At 42.3% G+C, this 27971-nt stretch overlaps 3 protein-coding genes across 8 annotated transcripts; 1 reads left to right on the top strand and 2 right to left on the bottom strand.

Moving 5' to 3' along the window:
- Positions 1 to 517: 517 nt before the first annotated feature.
- smyd1b (SET and MYND domain containing 1b) lies at positions 518 to 8577 on the bottom strand. 2 transcript variants are annotated; one of them, XM_086030839.1, is made up of 10 exons: positions 8372 to 8577; positions 7273 to 7449; positions 6595 to 6808; positions 5303 to 5433; positions 5134 to 5172; positions 3584 to 3779; positions 2725 to 2817; positions 2489 to 2652; positions 1777 to 1945; positions 518 to 742 (listed from the first exon to the last, which is right to left on the bottom strand). In XM_086030839.1, the coding sequence occupies exons 1-10, from the start codon at positions 8491 to 8493 to the stop codon at positions 578 to 580; spliced, it is 1470 nt and encodes a 489-aa protein (XP_085886965.1). In that variant the 5' UTR covers positions 8494 to 8577; the 3' UTR covers positions 518 to 577. The 2 variants fall into 2 exon arrangements, with proteins under 2 accessions (XP_085886965.1, XP_085886966.1); XM_086030840.1 differs by lacking the exon at positions 5134 to 5172.
- A 1195-nt stretch (positions 8578 to 9772) lies between these two features.
- sprb (sepiapterin reductase b) lies at positions 9773 to 14283 on the bottom strand. Of its 3 annotated transcripts, none has more exons than XM_086030960.1 (5): positions 14155 to 14283; positions 12678 to 12715; positions 12375 to 12606; positions 11100 to 11387; positions 9773 to 10472 (listed from the first exon to the last, which is right to left on the bottom strand). In XM_086030960.1, exons 1-5 carry the CDS (start codon positions 14264 to 14266, stop codon positions 10318 to 10320), a joined length of 825 nt encoding a protein of 274 aa, XP_085887086.1. In that variant the 5' UTR covers positions 14267 to 14283; the 3' UTR covers positions 9773 to 10317. The 3 variants fall into 3 exon arrangements, with proteins under 3 accessions (XP_085887086.1, XP_085887088.1, XP_085887087.1); XM_086030962.1 differs by having other exon boundaries at positions 12678 to 13880; positions 14155 to 14282; XM_086030961.1 differs by having other exon boundaries at positions 12678 to 12820; positions 14155 to 14282.
- A 117-nt stretch (positions 14284 to 14400) lies between these two features.
- On the top strand, positions 14401 to 25990 carry lzts3b (leucine zipper, putative tumor suppressor family member 3b). 3 transcript variants are annotated; one of them, XM_086031665.1, is made up of 8 exons: positions 14401 to 14572; positions 16918 to 17716; positions 19916 to 20386; positions 20459 to 20626; positions 21151 to 21279; positions 21549 to 21740; positions 22751 to 22981; positions 24467 to 25990. In XM_086031665.1, exons 2-8 carry the CDS (start codon positions 16955 to 16957, stop codon positions 25403 to 25405), a joined length of 2892 nt encoding a protein of 963 aa, XP_085887791.1. In that variant the 5' UTR covers positions 14401 to 14572; positions 16918 to 16954; the 3' UTR covers positions 25406 to 25990. The 3 variants fall into 3 exon arrangements, with proteins under 3 accessions (XP_085887791.1, XP_085887789.1, XP_085887790.1); XM_086031663.1 differs by having other exon boundaries at positions 16791 to 17716; XM_086031664.1 differs by having other exon boundaries at positions 14401 to 17716.
- The last annotated feature ends 1981 nt before the right edge of the window (positions 25991 to 27971 follow it).

Genomic DNA, 27971 nt, shown 5'->3' with positions numbered 1-27971 from the left:
ACTTTTTTTTTTTTTTTTTTTCAAGAATACATTCTATGCAAGCCCACTAGTTGAAACAGGGCATTCTGATATTGCGTTTGTGGAATAAGTGTTGATCCACTCGTTTCTAGCCATCTCCGGGGGTGGCCATTTTGTCTTCTGTTGACTGAAAATGACCAATCACGGCTCAGATTCAGAAAGCAGGTCAGTCGTGATTGGTCGTTGTGAGCAGGGGTGATGTCATTTTCATTCAACAGAAGACAAAATGGCCGCCCCTATAGATGGCAAAAACGAGTACTTATATGCCACAAACACAAAATTAATCAGGATCCTGTGTTTCAACTAGTGGGCCTGCTGGGAACATATTCTTGAAAAAAATGTTTGGGTTGACTTCCTCTTTAAACATGTCACTAGATAATGTGTAAAATGTTGGACTAGACAACATATACACACAACTCTGCCGAATGGACCTACTGTCATGCTGCTGAACTGTGGAATGTGTAAAGGACACACGTTGCGCTTATCAGGATATGTTTAATGTGAAACATGTGGAACTGAAAGAGGGGAGCACATAATACAGATGACATTCTGCGGTGTTTTATTTCCTCCTGTGGAAAAGATTCTTGATGCCTTCCTCCATGGACTTGGGTTCATGCATCATGGTCATGGGTCTGTTTTTCAGCGCAGCCTCTCTCATACTGTGGTAGACGTACTCATTCTGCTTGAACATCCTCAGCTCCATCTCCGTCTGCACGCGCATTGACTGAAGTGGGGAAAAGGGTGCGTGAAGGCAGGAGCGTCAGAACTCTGTTTTAATTCAAATTTCTCTTCGAATGACTTTGAAATTGTTACCGAAGTTCATCGGGCCGCCGTAGGCAAAATACGGACTCATTGCTCAATGTACGAACGTTCCTCCATGTGTTTAGGTTCCACAAATTCAAAGCAAGAGGCAATAGCAAAATAAGAAGTTTGGCAATGGCAGAGCATTTTACACATTTTTCATGGGCGAAACCACATATTCAGTGCTGTTCATGCCACAAATGCATGTTGCATAGGAATGAGGCACCATTTAGAAGCGTAATAAACAGACTTTCAAATGTAAGATTTAGCACCAGGAAGCATTCTTGCAACAAAGAAATCATCTACCAAACTGCTGTTTTTATTTTTCTTTTTTTTGCTGAAAAATCACCTTTTTTCTTACAGTTCATTTTTTGTCACATTTCTTGTAGTTGTTAATACAACCTTTTTCTTTTAGCATTACGACTTGTTTCTTGGGACAATTTTACTTTGTTCAATAGTAAAATTGTCTTTTCCATTGGAAAGGTTTTTTTCACAAAATATAGTTCTCATATCAAAATGCACATTGCAACTTTTCCTGTGTTTTTTACCTCAAAATATAAACTTCCTTGTTGCATTTTTCCCTCTCATTACAAACCTCCTTGTAACATTATGACTATAGTCTTGTAAATTTATTTATATTCTTTTGTCTCTCTCTCTTCACCATTTTACTCTTGTAAAATTGTAACTTTACTCTAAAAAAAATTAAGGTTGATTTATCTTACTATGATACTTTTTCCCTTTTAAAATTAAAGAAAAAATAATTATTGTAACCTTACAACTTTATTCTTGTAAAGTTTTTTTTTTGCAAAAGCATTACTGTATCTGTAACCTTGTCATGGGATACCGATTGAAAAAAAAACTTTTTTTTCCTGCTAGATTTAATCATCTGATACAAACAATAATGGAATTATAGCTCAATATCACAAGGTGACCTCATTACTGGAGCGATTTTCATACCTCCAAGTCCTTGGTGATGGGATGCGTGGGGCCGTGCGTTACCATGAGAATGGCGTAGGCCTTGCAGATCATCCCGTGGCCCACCTCGATCATGCCGGCTTGCCAGTGTGTGACTCCCGCTCGCATGGCCGCCATCCCCAGGGTCGGGTTGTTGGGATGGTACAGCTTCCTGCCCGCCGTGCCAACATTGAAATGATCCGTCGTAACACTTGTTCATGCAAGAATAAAAAACTAAGGCACCAAGCAGTACAATTTGTATTGCAAATGACTACAGAGTAACCAAATTGAACCGTCCCACTTTTTATACTGTGTTCATTGGGGTGCCGGATGCTATAGTTCGCTTTGGACACTTAGGGGGTTGGAGCTAGACACTGCTGTTTATTGATTGGTCCATTGGGAATCATTTTTGTTATATCGTGAATTCGCTTTTTCCACCCATGAAATATATCATTTTGTGTTTTAATTTACTGCTTTCACTGTCTTTGTTGTTGTATTATTGCTATTTTATGTCATATGTGAAGTGCTTTGTTGCAGGTGCAGCTGTTGTGAAATGCGCGATATAAATAAAGTTGTATTGTATATGAGGTTTTTTTTCCCACAAGAAACTACTTTTTCTTATAATATTTTTATTACTCCTTTTAAATTACTCCGTACTGCTTAGTGTCGAAAATAAAAATAATAATTTAAAAAAAAAAGATTCTTCTCTACATACATGTAGCCATCCACCATTTTGCGGGCGTATTCGGCAGCATCTTCAAAGTACTGCAGGTAGGCCTGCACCTCGCTCATGGTGCTCAACATCCTCAGCAGGTAGATGTGAGTGTCGGCAAGTACGGGCTCTGCCTTCTCTATGCACTCCTTGCAAATCTTCACCACCTGAGGAAATACACAATACAGGATGAGCACCCATTTCAAAATGGAGGGGAAAGCCATGAAGTGTTTGATCACCTCGTGATAGTCGCCCTTTAATCGGGCCTGGTCCATTTTCTCCAGCATCTGAAAACAGTACTCTGTTGATTCTTTCACTTGCTCCTCTGATGGCTAAAAGAAGGCAGAAAGGAGAGATAGTTAATTAAACTTTAATCATCATGTTTTTTTGATATACAGTAGCTTATGCTCAATGACAAAAATATGTACATGCTGGAGTAGTAGAGTAGTTGTTGTTTTTTTTAAAAAATGTTTGACTCCCTAAAATTTCTTTCTGCAAATATGAAGTCAAAATGTTGCAACCAAAGAAAAAAAAAAGGAGAATGATAAAGATGAAAATTACTGTATTTATCAAAGTTAGAAGCACAAGTTGCATTAACATTACCCGCATTAGAATAAATTACTTAAATAATGACATGCCCCACCGGATAGTGCTGTTTTATTTTTTAAGTTCTCAAACTGCCACAGAACAGGCCAACTACTGTCGAAGAGGACTTACTTGACGTCAAGTTTTTTTTTTGCCTTAAGTATCTGTGGCTGGTATCAGTAGCCTTGAAAAGTACCCGATACCTTAAAATAAGGGTGGTATTGGCCCAATACTTATACGTGGTATCAATACTCTCCAATCCCTAACAACCACTGAGTGATTTGCAATAAGGACTACACTTACTGCAGTGGGTTTTCCTATGATGCTGTATTTAGCTGTTTGCATTCACAGATAAAAAGCTTAAGTCATCGGGAATTATCTTTGCTTTAAATAGCCTCTGTGTCTCTTCTCGTGTTTCCCTTATCAGCCACGACTGTGCTACTAGACATAGTGTGACTGTTTCAACCAAGTTTACCTCCTGCATTCTCAGAAGAGACAAAATGAAAGGTCAACCTTGATGCCGTCTTGTTCCCTGCCTCCCATCTTCAGGTCGTCCTTGATGCGCTCCTTGCAGTGGTGGCACGTACAATCGAAGAAGTATTGCGTCTTCAGCAGCCTCTGCCTCTCCTCCGACACGTTGATGAAGTCCACGTAGGAGACGGTCAGCTCCTCGCCCTCTGCTATCTTACCCAACGAACGCAGCTCAATCCTGAGAAGCAATGGAGAAGCTCTGTTAAAACAACGGTCAGCACACATTTAAGGCTTTATTTGTATTACTGTTTTAGAGGATGATTTTATTATTGGCGTGATGATAAACCCTGATTCATGCTGTGGTTTTTAGTCCAATCAAATGAATGGGGAAGGGAGGAAGGAAAAGGAAATACAATATTGTGTTAGTGTTTAATTTTGTTCATCATTATGTATTAGCTTTAAGCTAGCTACGTGGTTGTTTTAAATAAACAAGGTGTAATTCTCTTTTGTTTTATGTTTAGTTTGACAGTAAACTTCAACTGGGAGTGACAATAAGCATGTTGAAGAAAATAATTTGAATAATTGTTTTTATAATTATACCTACCAAACTGCTGCTTGTTGTGAAGTGAGTTGAGTCACGGCCGCCATACAACAATCGTAACTCAAGCTTGCACTCGCAAGTCAAAGAATCCAATTGTCCGTACAACGGCTCATCATGAAAAACCTGTTAATCGGATTACTTGCATCGCAAAGCACCACTATATCCACTTTTTGAAGCTTTTTTGTCTGGTGGTGTGATGAGATTTTTTTGAGTGAAATATCTGCCTTGGCGCAGTGTAGGTTGGGAAACACTGGTCTCCCTTTATAGTTCATTTGGGAAATATAACATACCTTTGCTCCAATACAATACAAATCAACAGTGGTAAAGAATTCATGCTAACAAATGTACACCTGAAACCAGGGGCGCAGCCATTGGTGGCCCACCCAGATTGACAGATTGCCCACCCAGTGAGATTCATGAAAAAAGATATAATTTTTTGTAAATTATTATTAAATTATTTTTTAACTCGTGTTTTGTTGTGTTTTTTTATTTTATTGAATATTAAGAATGGCATAATTGTCTAAGGAAAATCTGAACTTCATATTATTAAGTTTGTCATTTTATTTGAATATTTCGATGTATCGGGACAGGAGGATTGTGCTCAGTGAGAGAAATATTCAGGTCCACCCATTAGCCATGTTCTGGCTCCGCCCGTGCCGTACTGCAGCAGTGGTTCTTTCACATACCACTATTGCAACATATTGTTTCTTTAACACAAAGCTATTAAGAATAACAACATATTTGTCCTTTTTTGTCATAATGTTGTGTCAAAACAGCTTTTGAGTAGATGAGTTAACATTTTAGAAGACAGATTAATGTGAATATAAATGTAATGAAAATATGATCTACTGAGATGCTATATTGTATATATAGACATATAGAAAGAGGTTAGCATCTTTGCATGAGTGTTAGCAGAATATTTGGAGGTAACTTCTGAACACAAAGATTTTTCATAGACAAACCACACGCACAAGGCTAAGAGGTAACGCACCTCCGTTGAGAATGATACAAAGTATTCACAGCTGACTGACTGAAAGACAAACAGGGAGCAGTTTTACACGCACACATACGTACATACACAGGCACACATAACACGCGTCACGTTGAAATGCTACAGTCGCGGCAGGTGTTAATCAGATGTCCGAGCCTGTTTGACTTACTTGCCGTGGTTGAGGATGACGGTGCAGTTGGGCCAGCAGTCGTGATTGACCAGGCACAGATTGGGGAACAGGCCAACGCCCACGGCCTGAAGCCCCCTCTGGTCGCTCACAGTGAAGCCGTTGCAGTTAATCTGGGAGGTACAACAGAGGGAAAGTTCATTTTAAAGGGGATTTTTAATGGCATGTATACAAATAGTTGGGTCTCTGGAGAGCCTGCCCACATGAAATTAAACCACCAAGTAAATAATTTGTGATCCACCTATTTCTAAAACTGTGTCTGTGAGCAAGTCCATATGCACGCATATACGTGTGCCCCACTGATATGTACCAGCAGGACTAATTTACAGAGGCACTATTATATGGAAACCATTAACGTCCCCCATTGGTGCGATGCCCTTGCTATCATGTCAAAGCTAAGGTAAACAGAGGTACATAGAGATTTTTTGGAAGCTAGGATTAGCATTGGCTAACAACATTAGCTTCCGATAACCTGTAATACTTGATTGCTCTGTAAAGTTGGGTTAAGTTCAGACACAAAATATATATAGATATCCTGACAAAAGCATGTCTCAAACAAGTTATTAGGACACCTGGGAAATATTTTGTTGTGAAATGGCATGTCTCCTTTAAATAGAATCGTGTGTGTTGGGTTGACCTCATGTGCTGATTGCCTTGCCTACAACAACTGATTTAAAGATACTACTACTGTCAAAATACTACTACTGTATTTTGGATTACAAAATACAGTAGTAGTATTTTGGATTACTGTAGTAATCATACAACATACAGTTATCCTGCTGTATCCAAAATACTACTACTGTATTTTGGATTATTGTGGTAGTATCTACATGACAGCAGGATAACTGTGTGATGGTATTTTTTACTGTACACGCTAGTTTAGATATTAAATCTGCTATTTAACAATAATACTAATCAGAGCTGGGCACTTTTTTGCCGGTCCGTCCTCCATCCGCGACCTGGGTACCCTTCCGTCCTCATCCCTTCGGAAGGACGATTATTTCTATGAATAAGGACGGAGGGACGAAAAAAAGCGTAAAGTGCCCATCTCTGACTTTAAAGGTCATATTGGTTCCACATGTTCCTTGAAAAGTGCTATGTAAGTTATTATCATTAAGACATTATTATCCCAGGTCTTTTTGTGAGCACTCCATTGCAATTGGCAACCTCTGTTAAGTGATCAAGCCAAAGGGACGACCCACCTCATGGAAATATTTTCTTTATTTTTGTGTTTGTGTCAATGCCTAAATAAAACGCGTCAATTCAACACTCACCAGTCCAAAGACGTGCGAGATGACGTCGCTGGTGTGCTGCTTGCTGTTGCGAGGCCAGTAGTCCAGAAAGTTATGGACGTCCACTTTGAACTCCTTCAGCTCGTCTTCTGGCATGTCTTCGATGTGGTCCTCCAGCTGGTCCAGCGTGGTCAGCTGTGTGTCTGACACCACGCCGTTGTCCTTGTCCAGGCACCACATGATGCGAGCCACCAAGCTGCATCGGGGGGACAACGGCACTTGATTGAACACTGAAGGCTCTCTGTAGAGCAGGGGTCACCAACTCCCGCCCTCGAGGGCACCTGTCCTGCAGGTTTTCAATCTCTCCCTGCTGTAACACACCTGTTAAAATGATCAGCTCATCAGCAAGCTCTTGAGAAGCCTGATAACGATCCTGATCATTTTAACAGGTGTCTTACAGCAGGGAGAGATTGAAAACCTGCAGGACACGTGCCTTCTAGGACCGGCGTTGGTGACCCCTGTTGTAGAGAACCAATGCATGCAGAATGGTTTGAACATCCCTCCACTCAGTTTCTATAGTGCTATAGTGCTCTATAGACCTCATCAGGGTATCAAACGAGCTGGAGTCTATCATAGCGGACCTTTTGCCATCCACTCACAGGGTACGACTATTCTCACCTTCACACCTATACTTAAAATTTATAAGTGTTCTTAACTCACCGAATGTTCTCATTGGGCACCTTGCCATAGTTTTTGATGGCGGCACATTCTTGCTTGTGTTCGGCCCAGCCAGCCCGCTGGCAGGTGCGGTCGCAGTAGTGAGAGAACTTGCACTGTCCACATCGCTGCAGTTTGTCTTGTCTGCGGAAACAGCTGTGGCAAATGCGATCTGCAAGACTGCAAAGTAGGGATGGTGTTAGAATGTAATACGTGTAAGAAACTGATGATGATCCTACAACAGTCTGTTCTACTCCCAATACCTTCTCTTTTAAGCTAAACTATTTTCAACAGTGCTAATGATGATTGCACAAGGGTTTTTTAATATTATTGAGCCTTCTGACGCAATGGACTAACACCTTGTACCTTTAGAAGACTGGCGTGATAGTTACTGGAAATGGGCCTCTATACACCGATGTAGATATTGCACCAAAAACCAGCTAGAATTGTCATTTGCCATGTTAATAATGTATAGAGTGTATTCCTGATTAGTTTATTAGTTATCTTCATTGAAATAAAAATGCTTTGCTTTCAAAAATAAGGACATTTATGGGTGACCCCAAACTTTTGAATGGTAGTGTATATAAAGCAAGGAATCATATTTCCCAAATATGGTTCCAAATATTATTTGGTAACCTAAAATAATTTGGACATCACACACCTCACTATAAGGCAGTAGAAATGTGATTTATCCCAAATGATTAGAAGAGGAAGGTAAAGATAAACAAATGTAATAAGAAAATATAACGAAAGGCGATTATACTACAATAAGTAAGAGACATACACAGGTAGCTAATCACTAATATACAGTATTACCTCCACCAATGTAATATGATACCTATAAATCTGTATGTCCGTCTATGGCTTCAGAACAAGAATTCTCAAAACTCTTTTCTGCTCAAACATGTGCCTTGGGTCAAGGGAAACCAAATATGATTTTGAGGTGAATTTGCCTCTTCAGTATATATTTCCATATAGGCGGTCCATTTCATCACTATGTAATGACATTAAAGAAGTGGGGGGGAATTGCGATAAGACCATGCGACTGCAGTGTTATCCTACAACACAAGTTAAAGGAATAAAAGATACTTATGACCCATACCTGTCAAAGACAACAGCTGCGATGCTGGGTTCCGAAAAGATAACGTCCCCAGCCCAAAATTCCTTGCTAGCCTTCAGACCCCTCCCTTTTCCAGGTGAGTCAAATATTGTCACATTCTCCATAGCTGTGGCACTGCTTCCTGGAATGCTTGAGTGCAGGCGATGTATCCAGTCGAGGACGAAGAGAGGAGCGTCTCGCTGGTGGCGGCTGACTAAGTAGTCGGTTAGGGGCTGGGCTGCTTCTTAATCCCACACTGCACATTGCATGGCAAAGGTACGAAAATAGCCAGCAAGTTGTTCAGCTGGACCACCAACATACAGAAATGGGTTGGGGGTCTTCTGTCTGACAAATGGGACATCTCTGTCGGAAACATTTGTCAAAATATCTTTAAATCGGAACAGAATTCCTCTTTAACTCACTCGCACACTGTAAACCATTCAGGATTGTTTTTGTTTTTTTTGCGGATGTATGCATGTGTTAACGGACAGGAAGACCCCCATGGCTCTCATGAGTTGGTAGCTGCTATGTTCCACAGGGTTATTTTTGTCTCTCACTTGTTTCTGTCCGTCAGGAATCTGAGGTGATGTTGGACAGCTGCGAGAAGATTGACACACACATCCTATAGACCGCCCCCCCAAAAAAGTCTGCCTCCACTTTAGCGCTTTCTAACATGCACGCACACGCGCATACTCACAAATAGGCCAAGCAGTCACTACTGTTGTGGAAGCCAACCAATAAACAACCCCCGGTCTTGCAAGAGATACTATGTTAGCAATTTAGCACCAGACAAAGGCCATATTTCCAGTTATTGTTTCCATACTCTACTGTACGTAATTATGTACATTTGGTTGCGACAGTGTTTACAGTAATAGAGCAGTGTTTTAGTTTTTTTTTAAATAAGTGTAACTGCTTATGATGTTACCTACTACTGAATTAGTTTTAGTATGCTAATAAACACTAGGGTTCTCCAATTGTTTTGTATGTGTCCCTCCATCAAGGAAGTTTGGACAGCAGCAGATCTGAATAAGTTCAGATTCAAACGCAGAACCCCATAATTTTGAGGCAGATGTACTAGCTATTAGTCCACCTATTACAAGAACGAAAGCTTAAAAAAGATTGGAGTCATCCTTGGAATGTATCGTCTTTCATTAATGCTGTAAAACAACAATCAGAAAAATTTCCATTTCTGCTTATACTCGGAAGACTTGTTCACTGTACATACAACTGTCATTATTGGTGCAGCGATGATGGGGCAATTATTTATTTAATTAATTAACGGAGACTTGAGTTTAATGCCTGCAATAAATTCAAATGCCATCAAATGCTACATTTGAGGAGTTTTGAGTTTGGTTGTGAAGCTCAGAGGGTAATAACCTTGATTCAAACACACACCGTCCACAATGCAAGTTTTAAGATGTGCATGTTTATTCTCAAAATTGGCATGGAAATTGGAAGAGGTACGTCATAAGAAAACGAACCACTGTGAAAGGAGTAGCAAAGAATGAGAACTGAATAGGATAAAACAAAATGAAACAATAAAAACAACTAACGATGAACGCTGATTGTACGAGAGGGTGTTAACTTTTTAAAAGGACAAACGTGGGTCTCGTGAGGCTAACTTAATCACTTCAACCCAATTTTAAGTACCAATTCTTGTAGTTGACTGTAAAAAGGAGAGTCATTTGTCTTAATGGAATGGCGAGTCTGGAAAACTGTCAATAAATTCTACATTAGCAAGCATGCGAAGCGTGAAATGCTAATTTTAAAATCCGAGAGATGTGCTCATTCTCTTCGTCCAGTCCAGCATTTGGCCTTTTTGACCCTTGATTAAGCAATGCAGAAGTAAGACAAAACTTGTCTTTTAATCCATGCATGTAGCATATAGATCTGGAAAATAATTCCTCCTTGCCTACTCTTACCTATTAGTAACATGCCTGCTGTTAAGATCACAATTCAAAGAAATCAAGGTGCGAGCCTGTGGCAAAGTCATTGTCTAAAAGAAGCCTCATTAGCTTGATTGCAGAATCCCGGCATGGGTGCAGATGATAATTGATGCCAGTCAGCCTCCGAATATTCTCCTGCATCTCTGTGTCCATTGGCCCTGGAAGATGAGAAAAAATATCACAAAATGTCTTATTATAGTTTAGACTCACGAGGACTAGGTGCAAATTTGTAATATAGAAAGACCATTTATTTTTTTTAAAAAATCCAATGTTTTAGCACATTCAAACACATTTTTAAACACATTGTAAACATTTTAATACATAAAGCGCAAGCAAGGATAAAATGTACAGAAAATATTGTAGTGTCTGTGCGCATGCCTTTAACTCATTCACTGCCAGATATTTTCAGACCCTCTTTTACTCTAACGTTTGAAAAAAATATGAATAAATTCCTGATGTTGAATGGCTGAACTGTGAAAAGACGTGTAAATTCATCAATGGCAGTGAATGAGTTAAGAGGCGGGGCCTGGTGGGGTGCCATTTGACGTCAGTGACTCTGTGTGTGCGCATCTCGGCATGAGTGACAGACAGCATCTCATTTTTTTTATGTATGTTTGATAACTGAAATGTGCATCAGCGAGTGTGGCATAAAAGGAAGTAAAAACCCCATAAGAAACAACTACTTAAAAAATACAATAGAGCAGCGGCGCAAACAATGAACCACAAAATAAAGAAGGAACACTACATTCTCTGTTGTTATAGGCGAAATTTAAGTCCGCACGTACCCGGCGAGTAGCTGAGCACTTTGACGTTGGGATTCTCGGCTGCCAGCACCCTGAACATCATCTCCCTGGCCGCTTTGGCGGTGCAGTAGAGCACCCAGGAAGGCAGCGCCTGCACTGCAAATATTGAGGAGCAGTTGACTACGCTCCATCGCAGTCCAGCTCGCGGCGGAAAGGCCTGCAACACTCCCGCGGTCAGCGCCAGCACCGAGCTGACGTTGAGGGCCAGGTAGGAATTCACCCGGTCGAGCTCAGTGAACTTCTCGAATGGGGAGATGTCGCCCAGTGAGGCTGGCGGCGAGAAAAAACACACAAATCTCATTTCCTCAGCAAGAACACTGAAGCCGGGTCATGGTTGGGATTTCGAGCATGGCAATGAATCAAAACTTATTGTGAGAGAAACAAAAAATTTGCTCAAGAAGAAGCATATTATGGAGGTCATGGAGTGATCTAATTTCAAGACCTAAAATCCTTTGTGAACTGTTAGCAAACCTGGTGACCACCTACAAGAAACATCTGTGCTTTTTCCACCAAGTACTATTTTAGGTTTTGCTTCTAGGTCAAATACCGGTACTTATTTCACTCAATTAAAATGCACAATGTTTTACAACTTTAATATTGCATTTTTCTTTGCATTATTGACTGATATTACAAATGTGCGTCATTCCTCAGGATGTTAACTCTCTGCAGGAGTGGCTGCTGGATGGACTTTCATCAGCTGTTGACATGCTCATATGCATATCGCAAGAAGATTCACTACACGAGACTTGCTTCTTTTCATCGTAGTTGCCTTGCGCATTTGGATGGAAAAATGTGAAGGTCAGCCTTTCAGGCGCTACTATCATTTTTACCTTTTTGGGGCAATTAAGAATAACATATGAATATAATTTTTTAACCCTCCTATTATGTTCGCTTTTTGACAATTGTTTTGACAATTTTGCACTCCAAAAATAAACATATAGAAAGAAATAGAATACAAGTGTAATTCTTAAAGGAATTTCTGGTAAATACTTTCAAGTTAGAGTGAATCAACGTTTAATTTCGGAAGGTCACTCACGTGTATTTATTTCTATGACAAGTCACTCTCATTTAATCCCATCACGTGGTGAATAATATAATCGTACTTTCTTACATTTAAACAAATTCATGACACTTTATGGTTAAAGGGTTGAAGCAACTTATTACTTGGTAGAGCAATTAAGCATGAGAAAAGAAACCATATTGAAGATGTGCACTTGGATCAGTGTGCTCATTTACAGCCGCGGAAGTTAGCCTCACCAGCATTATTGATAAGAAGCACGTGATCTATTTCCTTGAGATTTTGCTGTCTTGCCATGTCCACAGAGTCATCCACGCCCTCTTTGGTACTCAGATCTGCTGACGTACAGTAAATGGTCATGTCCTGGATGTCCTTGAGGTTTTGCAGCAGTTCCTCCTTCAGCTGCTGGAGCAAAGGCCTGGAGCGAGCCACCAGCAGCAGAACGGAGCCCGGCTTGAGATGGTGTAACGCCTGGAAGAACACATGACATTGTCTCCTCTCTTATGTTTTCTTTCCAACCAATATGCCGACTATATACTTACGAGGTGTGCCAGGGCCCGTCCGAATCCCTTCGAGGCTCCTGTGATAATGCACATGCACCGTCCCAAAGTGCTTCCACTTGTATGAACAACCCCAGACATTTCTTCTAACTTCTACTTTGTTGAACTGTTAAAGCTAAGTGAGGCTGCAGGACAGGAGGAATTTTACTCATGACTTGACTGTGACTGCGGTGCTTTTATAGGAGCCCAGGAACAGGCAGCACAAAGGGATTTCGTGCTCAAAAATTGACTGTGAAAAGACCTCAAGTCTTTGCTGGTTTTCGCATTGGCAACTAATGTCATATTTCACGTTTAATACAAGGCAAAGGGGACAACATTTGCAGGGTTCAGAGCTGAATTACACGGCTCTAATTATATTTTCACATGGCATTTTTATCCCTGTCAAGCAGGATACACACAACCCAATTTTCAACAATTTAACCAATTTTTTAACCCTTGTATGGTGTTCAGGTCCGTGCGACCCATATTCTGTTTTTATCAAATGACCCAAGGCGTATCTGAAACCTTCTCCTCATGGTGGTAACACACTGTTATGGGATTTTCTTTTTTTTTGTATTACATTTTATTTTTAAAAAAGGAGTAGGTACATTAATTCATAAATGTGAGCTAACAAAGGTAAAGGGCAAATACAGTATTAACAATGTTTGCTGTTCATATGACTTGCAATTGGGATGCAGTAAACATAACATCTGTTGAGTATTTTAAGAGAAAATGATTTGATTGTGTTGCTTTGAAGACCCAAAACTGTAGCGGGTCCACCAGACCCATGAACACTGGCTGAGTAACAAAACTACGTTACACATACAAGGTTTAAATGTGAGAAACAGACAAAAATCGCTGTGTGTGCTTACTGCTTACAGTGTGAGTTGTACTTGAGATAACGGCAAGTGTCCTCCCCCAATTTGGACTTATATTGTAGAATCAAAACTGACAGTGAAAGGCAGGCCGTGACCGCGTGGCAGCAGTTGTTATTTTTGCCTTATGCGCTATCATATAGTTATAATTTCCCGAAATGAACCATTAGAAATCTGAAACGTCAGGAAAATTACAAAGTTACACTTATTTCATTTGGGGGGAAAAAAAATTCATGGAGCTGATCACTAACACATGACAAGGACTGAGGGCCCAAAAGAGCTGGATTTTAAAGATCATGGCGTCCTCTTCTGGCCAACTGACAAAAAGCACCTGTGTGGAAAGTAGGCAACGTTTTTCTATGCAAATTTGCTATTACGTCATTCTGACTGTATTTCAGCAAGAGTGCGGATGTAAACCAATAATTTACATTAGTTTCCAATAATCAGTCATTATTGAGCACTGATCACAGCATTCCAGTATCTTTACTACCAAACTACTGGACTCTTCATTAGGTACACTCGCATCTCTTAATGCAGGGGTGGGAAACCTATAGTCCAGAGAAGAACGTCACCAAATTAAGAGCTGCTTGTAATATTTTGATTACCTTGTGCCTCATAGCCAGAAAGAGACAAAACATTGTACGTTGTCGCCACTGCAGCTGGCATTAAAAACACGGCTGCCGAATCATTTGTCGAACCGATTTCCATCCCATCCATCCATCTCCACGTCCATCCAGGCCATTCTCCCGAGGGAGAGCACCGACTGGCCGGATGCCAAAAGGGGGCGTTTGCATTATGCAGCCGGAGGGGCGGGTCCAGAAGTGGGTGTGTGTCTCTCAGCTGATGCGCGTATCAACCCAGCGACTCCATCATCAGCATCCGACGCTGACAGCGGTCGAGGACGACATCCTGAGCTGCACCGACGCGCGGCCGCATCGCACGATGATCGGGGCCCGGGGGACGCGGCACTAACAGCGGAACAACAACACGGAGCCCGCTTCCCCGCACGCTGTAAAAAAAATAGTGAGTATCGCCTGTGACGACGGGAAGCATCGCTACGGTTGCTGTGCACAGTCGCTTGGAGGTGGGGAGGGGTACAAAAAAATATATAGGCCCATATATGTATATCATCGTAATCAATAGATGGTGCGTTTGAACGTGCGCCAATGTCAACGAGGCCCGTGGATTTGATTCGGGGTTTAGGATGGCGGAGGGGACTCCACGCGTGGGGCTGCAGCCACGGGGCCTAGTGAGTGCGTGGAAGCGCGGTGCAATGAGGGCTCGATGCGGATGCTGCTATAAAGCCGCCCTTGCCGCCCAGGGATGCAGAGGAAAGAGGGAGAGAGAGGGGGGAGTCGTGAGTGGAGGGGAGAGTGCCACCGAGGCACTTATAAGACACACTATTCGACTACTACGACTACTACTACGACTATTACTCATTGTACTGCTACTACTGCTACCAAAGAGGAAGTAATGATGTACTGTATCTAACATCCATACTTGTTTTGGGACTGGACATGTTTGTGTGTGGTTTACACTTAGCCGCCATAACATATAAAAATAAGATGTTATTACTAGTATGATGCAGCACTGTTGGACACCACTACAACATTGGCAAACTACAATCACAATAATAGACACAGGCTATTGTTGAACAAAAATAATAATCGTATGATTTTAGCAGCTGCACGTTGTCGTGCATATGCGTTGTGCTCGTAAATATTACACACCCTGAGAATTGATGAAATATTGGCAATTTTATGGAAGATTTGACATCATGCATAAAACGGTTCTTTTATTTATGGATAGTGGTCAGGTGAAACCATTTCTTGTCACTTTTAACGCCAACAACATTTTTGTAATCATGAGCTGAAATCCCCAAATGTCCCTGATCAAAAGTTTTACATACTCTTAAATGTTTAGCCTGATAATATACACATATGTTGACACACAGAGGTTTAAATGGCTATTAATGGTAAATTTCCACACGTGACTTTTGATTGTAATTAATGTCTGTGTGTAAATAATCAGTGGTTTTCTAAGATCCCGACGGAGGACTGACTATTGCGCATGGATATAAAAAGATAGATTTGAAAATGCTGATTGGTAGTGTTTAGAGCTCGAGAAAATAAGTGGAAAATTAGTGGCTCTGTTGATACCAAGCTATGGTCAGGTAGAGTAACAAAGATTTCAATCAGAACTACATGAAGAGTTTTTGGAATGCAAAAAAAAGTAGCTTCAGATGAAATACAGATTTTGCTTATGTTTTCTTCAAAAAATGGTGCATGTCTTACAAATTCTGCCAGTGTATGCTAAACTTATGAGCACACCTGTTCATTAACATTATTATTAGTTTTATACATAGCACATCACATAGTGCAACTTAGGTCATAGTAAACAAGGGCCTCACTAAACTCTTCGCATGCTAGTGTGGGCCCCGTAATGTAAACATTAGAATGGTCTGTCACGACTTGTCACTTGGAAGATGATTTACATTTTTATTCTGATGCTTCAGATGAGGCGGCACGGCGGTCGACTGGTTAGCACGTCCGCCTCACAGTTCAGAGGTCGTGGGTTCGATCCCGGCTCCGGCCTCCCTGTGTGGAGTTTGCATGTTCTCCCCGTGCCTGCGTGGGTTTTCTCCGGGTACTCCGGTTTCCTCCCACATTCCAAAAACATGCATGGTAAGTTGATTGGACACTCTAAATTGCCCCTAGGTGTAATTGTGAATTGTGAGTGCGGATGTTTGTTTGTCTCTGTGTGCCCTGCGATTGGCTGGCAACCAATTCAGGGTGTCCCCCGCCTACAGCCCGAAAACAGCTGGGATAGGCTCCAGCACGCACGCGATCCTAGTGAGGATAAGCGGTATAGATAATGGATGGATGGATGCTTCAGATGATAAATGATCCCTAATGTTCATCTTAGTTTAGCATGTAGCATGCTGCTATCAGTGAGAAAGTGCCTAAGACTGTTCCTCTTGTGCTCCGTTTCCAAATTTTGTTTCCAAATGTTTTCAGGACTGTCTGTGTGAAAGTGGCAAAGACATGTTTTGAGGAAATCTTCCGTAAAATGTCACATAACATGGGGCCTGAATAATTAGAAATCATCCATAATAGGATACAGTTTCATGTCATTCGGTCAACACCAAGCAAGTCTGCTCTTCATTTAGTCATCTGAATCTAACCCTATTAATGCAATAACAATATTGTATAACACCTCTCATTTCTCTGTGTTCCTCTAGTGTGTGTGCCCCCACTACCTGCATTAGGTTGTGATGACCCACACTGCATCCAAATGTTTCTGTGACCCTCCTCAAACCTGACTCCTAACCTCTAACCCCTGACCTTTGACCCCCTCACTATGGGCAGTGTTGGCAGTGGGGTGGCAGGCGAGCAGGAATTTGCCATGAAGTCCGTAGGCACGAGGACCACGCTGCCCCGCGCTCCACCTCTTTCACGCCGTTGCCCTGGTGACCGCAGCTGCAGCGCAGAGCGTCTGCCCCGCCCCCCCGCAACTATATCCGACGGGACGGCCTCGAGTGACGAGCGAGGGAGCGTTAGTATCGGCACCGGCACCTGTACCGATCGGCCCACCGAAACGGCCTCCACCACCAACACGGAATGTACCATGGCGCCGCCCAACAACAACAGTCAGCTGGAGTGTGGCAACGCGGCCCTCAGGCGGGAGTGGGAGAGGGAGAGGCAACGAGAACGGGGGAGGGACAGGGACCGGGATCGAGACTGGGACCGGGAGAGGTTGGATAGAGAACGAGAGCGGGAGAGGAACCGGGAGAGAGAGAGGGAACGGGTGGAGAGAGAGAGACTGGAGCGAGAGCGAGAAAGGGAACGGGAGAGGGCCCGGGAGAGGGAGAGGGAGAGGATCGAGAGGGAGAAGATCGAAAGGGAGCGGGAGCGAGAACGGGAGCGAGAGAGGGAGAGGGAACGAGAGAGGCTGGAGGGGGAACGACTGGAACGGGAGAGAGAGATGCAGGCCGCCGGTCTGGATGTCTGCGGGAACGTCGTTGGCCGAGGAGCGAACGAGAAGAACAGTGTTGGGGTGAACCAGCATCAGCACAGAGAGATGGTGGCGACCAGAAATGACGGTGAAAACAACCCAGCGGGACACAACCCACCCAAAATCATGGCGGTGTCAGGAAAATTGGAGCAGGTACTTCTGGATACCTTGTGGTTTCTTATTCTTGATTCGACTGAAGCGTTGTCCATCTATTCGCCAAAACTGGGCTCGAAAATGAGGCGCAAAGCAATAAAATGAGGAAGAATTCATTTACGGTAAGTCAAATTATCTGCCAATCGAACAGGAAAATTGGATTTAGCAAGGTTTCTTAAAGGTGAAGTTAAGACAAAAATGCTCTCGAAAATATACTCGACAGTATGCACCCCAAACTAATCTAAACACTGTACTCTGATTAGTAGTGTGTTTGTGGAATATAAATTAAGCAGCAAAATCCACCCGCTTTTATCCATCTCAGAGGGCGGGCATTTTGCCACTTGCTGTCGACTGAAAAAGACATCACAGTGAGGGCACAGCTTGCGGATGTCAAATGGCCATTCCCACAAAACAAGTGAGTCCTGACGGTTATTACTTGAGCCCTTAAGCACTGTCATGTCATTTTCAGTCAACAACAAGTGGCAAAATGGCCTCCCCCTAACATGGATAAAAACTTACCTAACCCCAAAAACCTCTCTGATGTCCTAAAACTAGTGCATTTTGCTACCTACACCTGTAGAAATATGATTCAATATTGCTTATTTTAAGCTAAACCAGAAATCAAATTTGTATACCCTGCCTTAGTGTAAGAGGTTGGACCCCGAATTGATCAGCTGTCAATGATAGGACAAACAGTCAGACACATTCAAACTTCTCAACTGTCCAGTCTTAGTTTTGGACTATGAAAATGATGAGGCCCACGCGAAGACAGGGAGAACATGCAAAGACATCCTAGATTCAAACACAGAAGTTTCTCACCATGAACTTTGAATGCATACGTCCAACTGCACAATGTTTCACTACTTTTTGTACAATGTGCTGCTCTCTAACAAGAAGCTCAACAGCAAAATTCACAACAGATGTTTAATCCCTGAACATTTCTGAGAGCGCCCGCTTCCACGCATTTCTTTGTATCTCTGTTGTAACCTGTCGATGACACTCTAAGCGCAGAGGGCCACTGACCTGTTGAAGCCTGGCAAGGTACTGCTGATCAATTGTTAGTTGTCATCTTGGTCTCATAATGTCAAAATGTCAACAGCATGATGAAGAAGACTGTTTAAATTCCACTTGAACCAGGAATTTTATTGGTTGATTCATGGATCAATCATCTGTTGTGAATTTTGCTGTTCAGGTCTTTGTTAGAGAAGATCAAGTTGTGCAAAAAGCTCAGAACTTTTGAACAGTTGGACATACAATTCAAAAGGTTAGATGAAGGTAATGTTTACATGTATGTTTTAAGATCCGTCTGAAATGGGTGTGAAGTGGTTGGAATGAGAACAAGCACCTCCAAATCTGAGGCCATGGTCCTCAGTCGGCAAAGGGAGGCGTGCCCTCACCAGGTCAGCAATGAGATCCTGCCCCAAGTGAATGAGTTCAAGTATCTTGGGTTCACGAGTGAGGGAAGAACTGGAGCTAGAGAGCAAAAGGCTGATCGGTGCAGTGTGTGCAGTGATGCGGCCTCTGTATCGCTCTGCCGTGGCGAAGAAGAAGCTGAGCCGAAAGGCGAGGCTCTTGATGTTCCTTGTCGATCTTCCCACCTTCATCTATTGTCATGAGCGGTGGCTCGTGAATGAGAGAACGAGATCACGGTTACAAGTGGCCGAAATGAATTTTCCTCTGCAGGGCTTTCCCCTTGAGATAGGCTGCGAAGCTGAATCATTCAGGAGAGGCTAGAGTAGAGTAGAGACACTACTCTATCGCATCGAGAGGAGACAGATGAGGTGGCACGGGCATTTGATTAGCATGCCTTCTGGTGAGGTGCACCAGACACATCCCTGGAAGCCCTGGGGATGAACCAAGTTACACCGAGAGACTATGTCTCCCGGCTGGCCTGGGAATGCCCCGGGATCCCTCCAAAAGAGCTGGATTTCAGATGAAGTGGTTGGGGAGAAGGAAGTCTGGGCTTTCCTGCTAAAGCTGCTAGACCTGCAACCTCACCGATTTGTCTGTCTCTGGTTGTCTGTGTCACTCCAGTGATTGGCAGTTGATCAAGTTTGCAGGGAAAGGCTCCGGCTTCAGCTTGAGCCTGGACAAGATCAGTGCAACAGGAAATGAATGGCTGAATTCATCAATTTCTGCTGTAGTTTTATAGTCACTAATTAATATATTAATGTCATCATCCCACTATCTATTTCCCAGGCAATGCAGAGAGACTCTGGCCTTGTCCGTCCCTCTGCCTTCAAACCAGTGGTTCCGAAGAGTTTCCACTCCATGCAGAATCTTGTGGGCCAGGCAGGTGGGACTGGGAGCGAAGGCAAAAGTGAGGCGAGGGGCGAAGGCTTCTGTGAGGGGAGAGGTGGCAGGAGAGGCAGAGATGGTGGAGGGGGAGAGTCAGGAGAGGTGCCAGAGGCCCTGCTCCTGGACCAACAAAGTCCGGTGAGGGTCAGCAGAGGTGAGGGAGTGGGAAATCCTAATGAAGTGGTTCAGGGGGGAATGTCTGACTCAGGCAGGAACTCTCTGACCAGCCTGCCCACCTACACGGGTTCGGGCTCTGGTTGTGGACCTCCAGCTGTATTGGGGCCGCTAAGTGCTTCCACAAGCCACATCAACAGGTTGGGCATGGCTGGGGCAGCAGCCGGCTTGGACAAGATGGATAAGCCCGGGTACCAGGTAGGTACTCCTACACACCTTCATCCCTGTATGACATCATGATTACACACATTTTTGAAATTTTGTCTCCAGAACGGGCTTTGTGCCTCAGACAGCGGTCGATCTTCGTCGGGAAAGAGCTCCTCGTCCTATCAGAGGCTGAGTCACATGAGTGACGCACCGGGACCGTTACGCCCCTCCCCTTCCTCGGATGACATCATCCAGGACCTGGAGGACCGCTTGTGGGAGAAAGAGCAAGAGGTCAGTATATGCAGGTGGTGATCCGTGCAAGTTAATTTCATTAACTGCAGCATTGACAAATTACCAGAGATGGACACCCGACCATATTTCTGCCGGTCCGTCCTCCGTCTGCAACCTGGGCACCCTTCCGTCATTGTCCCTCCGTCCTTATCCATAAAAAGAATTGTCCTCTGACCCCGTCCGCCCTCGTCCCTTTAAAGCGCTTCCATTCTTACATTTTGTCAGTCCGTCCCACAAAAAATTAAACAATATGTCCGTGCATGACGCCTGCTAACGGCAGAAATGTCATAATTCATAAACATTATTTAAAGCTCATCAGCTGGCTAATTTCCTAGCTTAGCTTTTTAAAAAGCTTCTCATCCTCCATCCCCAAAATGGGCAGTTCAGTCCCATAACTGAATGAACCATCTCTGCAGATCACAACAAATCTAATGAAGCCCAAAGCTAGAAAATGTACTATCTTCACCTATCTTGCATTACAATAATGTATTATAATATTTTAAAATGCCTTGCTGGACCACTAGGTGCAGCACATGCGCCGCAACCTGGACCAAAGTGAAGCCGCCATCATTCAGGTGTTTGAGGAGAAGCAGCGCGTGTGGGAGCGACAGATGGACGAGCTGAGACAGAACTATGCCTCACGCTTGCAGCAGGTGACTTGGCCATACGCTCTGGCTCTAACCACTGCCCTTAAGATGAGACGACACGTTGTCTCAGTCCCCCTCAAAGTCCGCATTACATTATGCAGATAGCAGGGTTATAATAGTTTAGGATTTTTCATTATAGATAATTTTTGTTTCTGTTTTGTTTTTGAAATGTGGTTAGTTTGAATCATTTCAATGTATCAAGCATTTATATACAGCAAATAAAATCTCTGCTGAATGCAAAATGGCCACAAAAGTTATTCAGTATTTATCTGCAGGTTACGCGGCGCGCACAGCGCTCGCAGACCGCCCTGCAGGCCCAGATAACCCGTTTGTCCCAAGACAAGAGAAGACTTCAGGAGGAGATGGCAGCCCTGCTCGCTCAGCGAGAGGAGCTGGAGAGAAAGTGTCTAGATTACAGGAAGGAGCAGGCTGACATATTGCCACGTCTGGAGGAGACCAAGTGGGAGGTAAGATACAGTACCTCTGTATCACTTTTTAGCCATTTTGTCACTTCTGTCGACTGAAAATGACATCACGGTTGCTCAGGGCTCAGGTAACGACCAATCACCGCTCACTTACTTCCTCTTTAACCATCAAGTATAAAGAGAACTTACCCACTGTTTAAGTTTACAATAATGTGTATAATGGTGCCTTGAGATACAACTTTAATTGATTCCTTGACCACGATAGTAACGCAAAACACTTCTCTCAAATAATCTTTATCTATTAAAATGAATGCAAATGCTATCAATTTGTTCCAACCTCCCCCCAAAAGACAAGAAATATTTTTTCGGTGCTTTTTAATAGGAAAAATAGGCACTTGAGAATGTCTTTTAAAAAAATATACAACTATAGGAAAAAAATATAATAACATGATTAAACAGACTTTAGAGAATTAAATAGTCTGTGCATCTTGATTAATTCATTGTGGCTCCTTCTGGTGTGCCTGGCTTGGCCACCGGAGGGCAGTACGGAACAGTCATGCAGAAACAAACGAATAAGAGTTTCACAATTACTCTAAGTGACCCTGTAAACTGCTGTAATAATAAGTTGTTTTTTGCAAAGGATATAGATGATTTGCCCATGACTGCAAAGAGTGTTATATTGTTGGTCTACATGTGTTGCTGCACTGTTTGTGTTCAAATATCCGCATTTGAATATAAGCATTTTAACATCGCCGCAAAGATCCTACTGTATTCATTATGTAAGATAGCACACTCAAACAAATATATATAAAAAGCCCCCCAAAAAAAGATAAACACTTTTGTGAACTTAATGTCTCACAAGATTTGCAGGCATCTTATGTCATGACTAAATTCCAAGCTTTGATCCACAGTGGAGATCAGAAGGGGCCAAGTGTGTGTAAATGTCTGCGTCTGCAATTTTGCAGATAAATTCAGCCCCGCGAGAGTTCAGGGAAATGGAAAAAACACACTAACGTAAAAACTCACCCCCTCTAAATCCCCTTTTGTTGCAGGTGTGTCAGAAGGCCGGCGAGATCTCCCTGCTGAAGCAGCAGCTGAGGGAAAGCCAAGCTGAGGTGACGCAACGAGCCGGAGAGATGGTGGCGCTGAGGGGCCAGCTCAAGGAGCTCAATGCCCAGCTGAGGGAGCAGGAGGAGGCCATGCTTGGACTGAAGGAGTCCTACAGCGCCAAGAGTCTGGAGCTGGAGAAGTGCGAGGCAGACCTGAGGAGGACTCTGTCGGAGGTCAGTTCCAACTTCACTTCCTGTATTGTGATGGAAAACAACCTTTTATCACCTCGAGCGTATAAATTTAGCTCCATAAGAGCAAAATATTAGAAACACCTCTCAGTAATATGCAATGCATTTCAATTAATGAGGAACCCCCAAAAATCTGCTTTGCTATACTCAAAAGTGAAAGCATTGACTTGGAATTCAATAGCAATATTTATCAACAAAAAAGGGTCAAGAGAACAAAACACATAATCTAGTTTCCAATAAGTGCAACAGTTGGCTGTAGGTTTCCAGTAAATCCAAATAATTGAAATTCTAATCCGCAAAATCCACGCTGGGAAGGAGTAACGGGAGCATGTCGAAGTGGGGATTGAACAACATTCAGCCAAAGCCAAAACAATTTGATCTTTTGTGCTGGATGAGCTGATAAGAAGCTTACGTAGATAAAATATGCATACGTGCACTTGATGCAATAGCGTGAGGATCATCTAAATTAAGATGGAGTTTCTTGAGATCTTTACTGCACCGATTTGTCAGCTGTTTTTTTTTTTAGATTGACGTACAAGTGACAAGCAAAAAAATGAAATGCTTTTGACAGCAAAGCACTTCAAATGTAAACGATCAATACCATGTATCTAGCATGTACACAATGAACTCATGGTACATAAATTACTGTAATCAGTTAAATTATTTAATGTAAACCAACCACCTTCACATGAGGCTCATTAAATTTCACATATTCCAAACAAATATGCGCACTAGCACTTAAAGCAACAGTGTCATATGTCAGTTTTTGTTGATTATTGCGACGCCATGTGGACAGAAGCGGTAGTGTTTTGACAAAAATCAACCACATTTCCCATGCGCAAAGTATAGTGTCGTGAAAATCCTGAGCTATCGCTGGCCTGCAAGTTGGACTGAATTACATTTCTATTTCAATGGCTGTGTGAAAGATGAATAGCGATGAGGTAATGAATCTAATTTTGTTTAAATAATACTTTTGTTTCTATGTTTGTATTGGGGCTTCTGCCATGACACCAGTAAGAGCGCGTAGACGTTCGAATCGACTTCCGTCCTTATAGCGAAAGGAGGAAGTGAGTATGCCGTAAAGCAGTTCAGGACATGACAAAGTCGCATTCAACTAAGTGTAAGTCAATGCTTCATCAGAAGAGTTGTGAAAAAAAATTATTAAGGTCGATTTCTTGCCCAGCGCTGCTTTAACACAAACAGTAGGAAGTCATTAAGCACACCTTTTTGCATTCACACAAAATAATGCAAAACCAGAGTTTGACACCCCTGCTTGAACCCTCTCGGGGGCTCAAATTAAGTTTTAGTAATAGTTTAATAGTACTTATGAGTGGAAAAAAAAGGCTCCTATAATATGAATGTGTATTAATCAGGGGATTAGCAATTAGTTGTTGCGAATCTGCAACATCTGCATGGAGAGGGTTAAGAGCACAGTACCACTCAACAGTGTTTGATCTTTTCTTCCTCCAGGTGTCCATCCTGCGAGAGAAGCTTGGTGTTTTCGAGGCAGAGGTGTTGAGTCTGAAACGAGCCCTGAATGAAGTCAGCAGAGGAGCCGAGGTTGTCATGAGCCCAAACTTAGCTGCTGCGGGCCTCTTGCCACCCTGGGGCATCGTCCACTGCCCGCGAACTCCCGGCGATCAATCGACCAACTCCCTCCCACCTACGGCCGACACCCTGCTGAGTCTTCAGAGTGACGAAGCCAAAGCCCAGAGGCAGGAGGCTCAGAGGCAGCAACGCGAGGAAGCGCAGTGGCAACAGCAGCAGCGTCAGGACGCCCACGCGCAGCAGGACATGCAGATGCGGCAGGACGCTCACCTGCGGCACGAAGCTCAACTCCGCCAGGACGCGCACCTCCGCCACGAGGCCCAGCTGCGCCACGAGGCCCAGCTGTGTCAGGAGGCCCAGCAGCGGCAGCAGGACGCTCACTGGGACGAGGCGGGCGAGCTGCGCAGACAGCTGGAGCAGCTGCAGGCCGCCCTCCGCCTCGAGCGGCAGCAACGCGAGCGCCAGGCCCTCAACTTCGACCAGGAGCGACACACCTGGCAGGACGAGAAGGAGCGGGTGCTGAAATACCAGGCCCAGTTGCAGCTGAGCTACGTGGAGACCCTGCAGAAGAACCAGGCTTTGGAGAAACGGATGAGCCAGCTTGGAAGCAAACCCAGTACTGCGTGCACCGTCCCTACCACCACTGTCACCAACACCTCCCCTTCGTCCTCTTCCGGTTCGCCACCTCCGCAGTCCCTCTCAGCTCTGTCGCCCCAACCACCACCATCTCTGCCCGGCCCCATCACCCTCACCCTGTCACCGCCCTGTGAAGACCAGAAGGGCCCGCCTTCTCTTCACCAGCTTGCCCCTCCTTGGGCAGGACCTTCACGTCTGGAGAGGATAGAGTCCACTGAAATTTAAGAAGAACACATGCAGGAAAACACTCCACAAATTGCCCAGTAAACAACACACTGACGCAACACCACATCACATCGTACTGTAAGAGCATTTCAGCTGACCACATATTTAAAAACACAAAATATTTGAAGGTACAAGCAGGTGATTAAAATGGAAAGTTTATCCATTTTCTAGGCAGCCTTTCTCTCACATGTGGCATACCCCTTCCTGCGTTGTCAGAAAAAAAAAGTGTGCCACACTGCAGGACAACAAACGGACAATTTTTAGGTGACAGAACTAACATAGCAGTCGTTTATTTCATGCCCGTGGCAGGAAAAAAATGGACCAAGACAATCAGGGATATTGTCAGAAATTGCAACAAGAGTATTATCATTATTATTATTATTATCATGCGATATTTATTATTCATTGTAAGTCTGTGTCAGTCGTATAACGTACAAGTAGAACTAGTGGTCAGAGTGTGTGACGTTACCCTGCATTTTTGGCCAGAGAGCGCCTTACTCCATCTTTTCCAGCATGTGTAAGAGAATAAGTATTGCTGGGATTTTTAAAAAAAATCAAGTGTGAATTCAATTTTCAGTGCTTTGATTTTATATATATATATATATATATATATATATATATATATATATATATATATATATATATATATATATATATATATATATATATATATATATATATATATATATATATATATATATATATATATATATATATATATATATATATATATATCACACTGACATCACACTGGACTTTTTCCATTGAAGTTGGTTTTCATTTCATGCACAATGTCCAACATGCATGAGTCAAACGAATCCTCAAATACAACAGAGCTTATATTTTCTAAAAGAATACTATTAATAATAAACTGAATATATGTTTAGCTGATAATCAACCCAATCCAAATATGAGAAGTTTAAAGAGTTTACCTTCACCTGCGGTGACTAAAAATGAACCCTAGAGGTCGGTGTTGCTCTATAATGGTGCTTCAAGATGACTTTCTTTCCTCCTTAAACTGTAAAACAGCGGAATTAAACGAATGGAAGCACACCATCTCAATTTACTTAAAGTCAGGAAATAAATTCCAAAGTGAAAAACAGAGAATGTATGATATAAAAGAAAAACATATTTATAGTTATAGATTGTACGTGTGTGTGTGAATGAGGGAGTGTGTGCGTGCGTGCCAGTTTATAAAGACTGATGATAGAGGGACTAGTGGCAATACTGCAAGTAAATCTATATTAAGAAAGAATTAATTGATTTTTGTGAAGTAGAGTAAAATGGACATGAAGGGAAGCGGGTGTTAGATTTTGTGCATCTGTCTAACTGCATAGTTTATTTAGACTGAACAGTGGAAACATTCAGCCTAACTGCACTACATCACGTCCAGTTAACATGTACATTAGAATCCAGTGTGAATACCATGGCTTTTATATGTGGTGTACATGCCAGCATACAAAGATCTTGCTCAAGAATATTAACATATTGCTAGGGTATATTGCTAGTATTATCATCTTTATTACTGTTATTATAAATATGGTAAAATGACAAAGAATATGTGCCATTGAGTTTTCCTTTATGTGTTTTTTTAACTGTATAGATAGCCTACTGGCTTGTCATATGGAGGTGTAACCATAGCAACCTTGTCCAAAAAAGAGAAAAGATGCTCTTTTTGATGTAGGTGATAAATGTAGTTACAGTAATGCATTGTTTAGGGAGCAAAATGATATCAATTTTATACATGTTTCAGGTTTATTGTTTACAGTTATGTTATTAGTATTGTTCTGGCTTGATTAAAACAACATCTTTGTTAAGATCAGCTGACTGAATAAACGTGAATAATTCAGCTATTCTTGTTGAACATTTTATTCATTTTTACTGAGCTGTATGAATTGGTCCTAAGTAGCTTAAAACGTTTATATATTTTTTACATACATATATAAATTAACAAATTACAGTATTTGTTTATTTTAAACCTTGTGACTCAATTTTACTACACTTAGGACACATGGAAAAAAATGTACATGCACAAACAAACTGCTATAAAAATCGTCACTAAATATTTTTCTGTCATTTTGCTTGAATCCCTGAAACAACTTGAGACCTTATGAGAATCTTCAAATATTCATTTCCTATTTGTTTTGTTTTGTTTTTAGAAGGCTTTCATTTTCATAAGAACACAACTAAATAGTTTCCCATATAAATCTTAGGATGGTGGGTCTTTGGTGGTTTTTAGAATCTTACATACAGAATGTCGAAGATTAGCAACACAGTTAATTTGATTGCATTAAGACATATTTTAAACACACTGTCAAACACTTCCTCTTTTTCAAAAATGTCTCATTGACTATCATTAAAGTCACCGGTTTATTATCTTTGTAACTGACAGAACAGTTAAATGTGGTGGGAAAGCACTACTGTCTGTCTAAAGGGATGTATTAAAGAGGCATGTTTGACCACGAAATTATCCAGAAGGTGCAATATGCGTCAAGAGAAGATAAAATAGCATAAAACGCAGTCGCAGGCTTTCCAAAAATCAAAAAGAATATTTCCCTTAAAATAT

Source organism: Filicampus tigris, chromosome 5 (assembly GCF_054856515.1).
Source record: "Filicampus tigris isolate MCC_2025a chromosome 5, RoL_Ftig_1.0, whole genome shotgun sequence".
In the NCBI taxonomy this organism is placed as follows: domain Eukaryota; kingdom Metazoa; phylum Chordata; class Actinopteri; order Syngnathiformes; family Syngnathidae; genus Filicampus; species Filicampus tigris.
This window is presented reverse-complemented; position numbering and strand designations above follow the sequence as displayed.

Bases quoted from the DNA above. Each gene is read 5' to 3' on its own strand.
- smyd1b (XM_086030839.1), bottom strand. From the start codon at position 8,493: ATGGAGAATGTGACAATATTTGACTCACCTGGAAAAGGGAGGGGTCTG. The intron at 2,818-3,583 runs GTTGACCTTTCA...GCCTTCTTTTAG, and splicing joins GGGAACAAGACGGCATCAAG to CCATCAGAGGAGCAAGTGAA. The intron at 743-1,776 runs GTATGAAAATCG...TCCCCACTTCAG, and splicing joins CCATCACCAAGGACTTGGAG to TCAATGCGCGTGCAGACGGA.
- sprb (XM_086030960.1), bottom strand. From the start codon at position 14,266: ATGGATGGGATGGAAATCGGTTCGACAAATGATTCGGCAGCCGTGTTT. The intron at 12,716-14,154 runs GTAATCAAAATA...GCATTATCACAG, and splicing joins TTCTGGCTATGAGGCACAAG to GAGCCTCGAAGGGATTCGGA. The intron at 10,473-11,099 runs GTACGTGCGGAC...CTCATCTTCCAG, and splicing joins AGTGCTCAGCTACTCGCCGG to GGCCAATGGACACAGAGATG.
- lzts3b (XM_086031663.1), top strand. From the start codon at position 16,910: ATGGGCAGTGTTGGCAGTGGGGTGGCAGGCGAGCAGGAATTTGCCATG. The intron at 17,717-19,915 runs GTACTTCTGGAT...TCTATTTCCCAG, and splicing joins TGTCAGGAAAATTGGAGCAG to GCAATGCAGAGAGACTCTGG. The intron at 21,741-22,750 runs GTAAGATACAGT...CTTTTGTTGCAG, and splicing joins TGGAGGAGACCAAGTGGGAG to GTGTGTCAGAAGGCCGGCGA.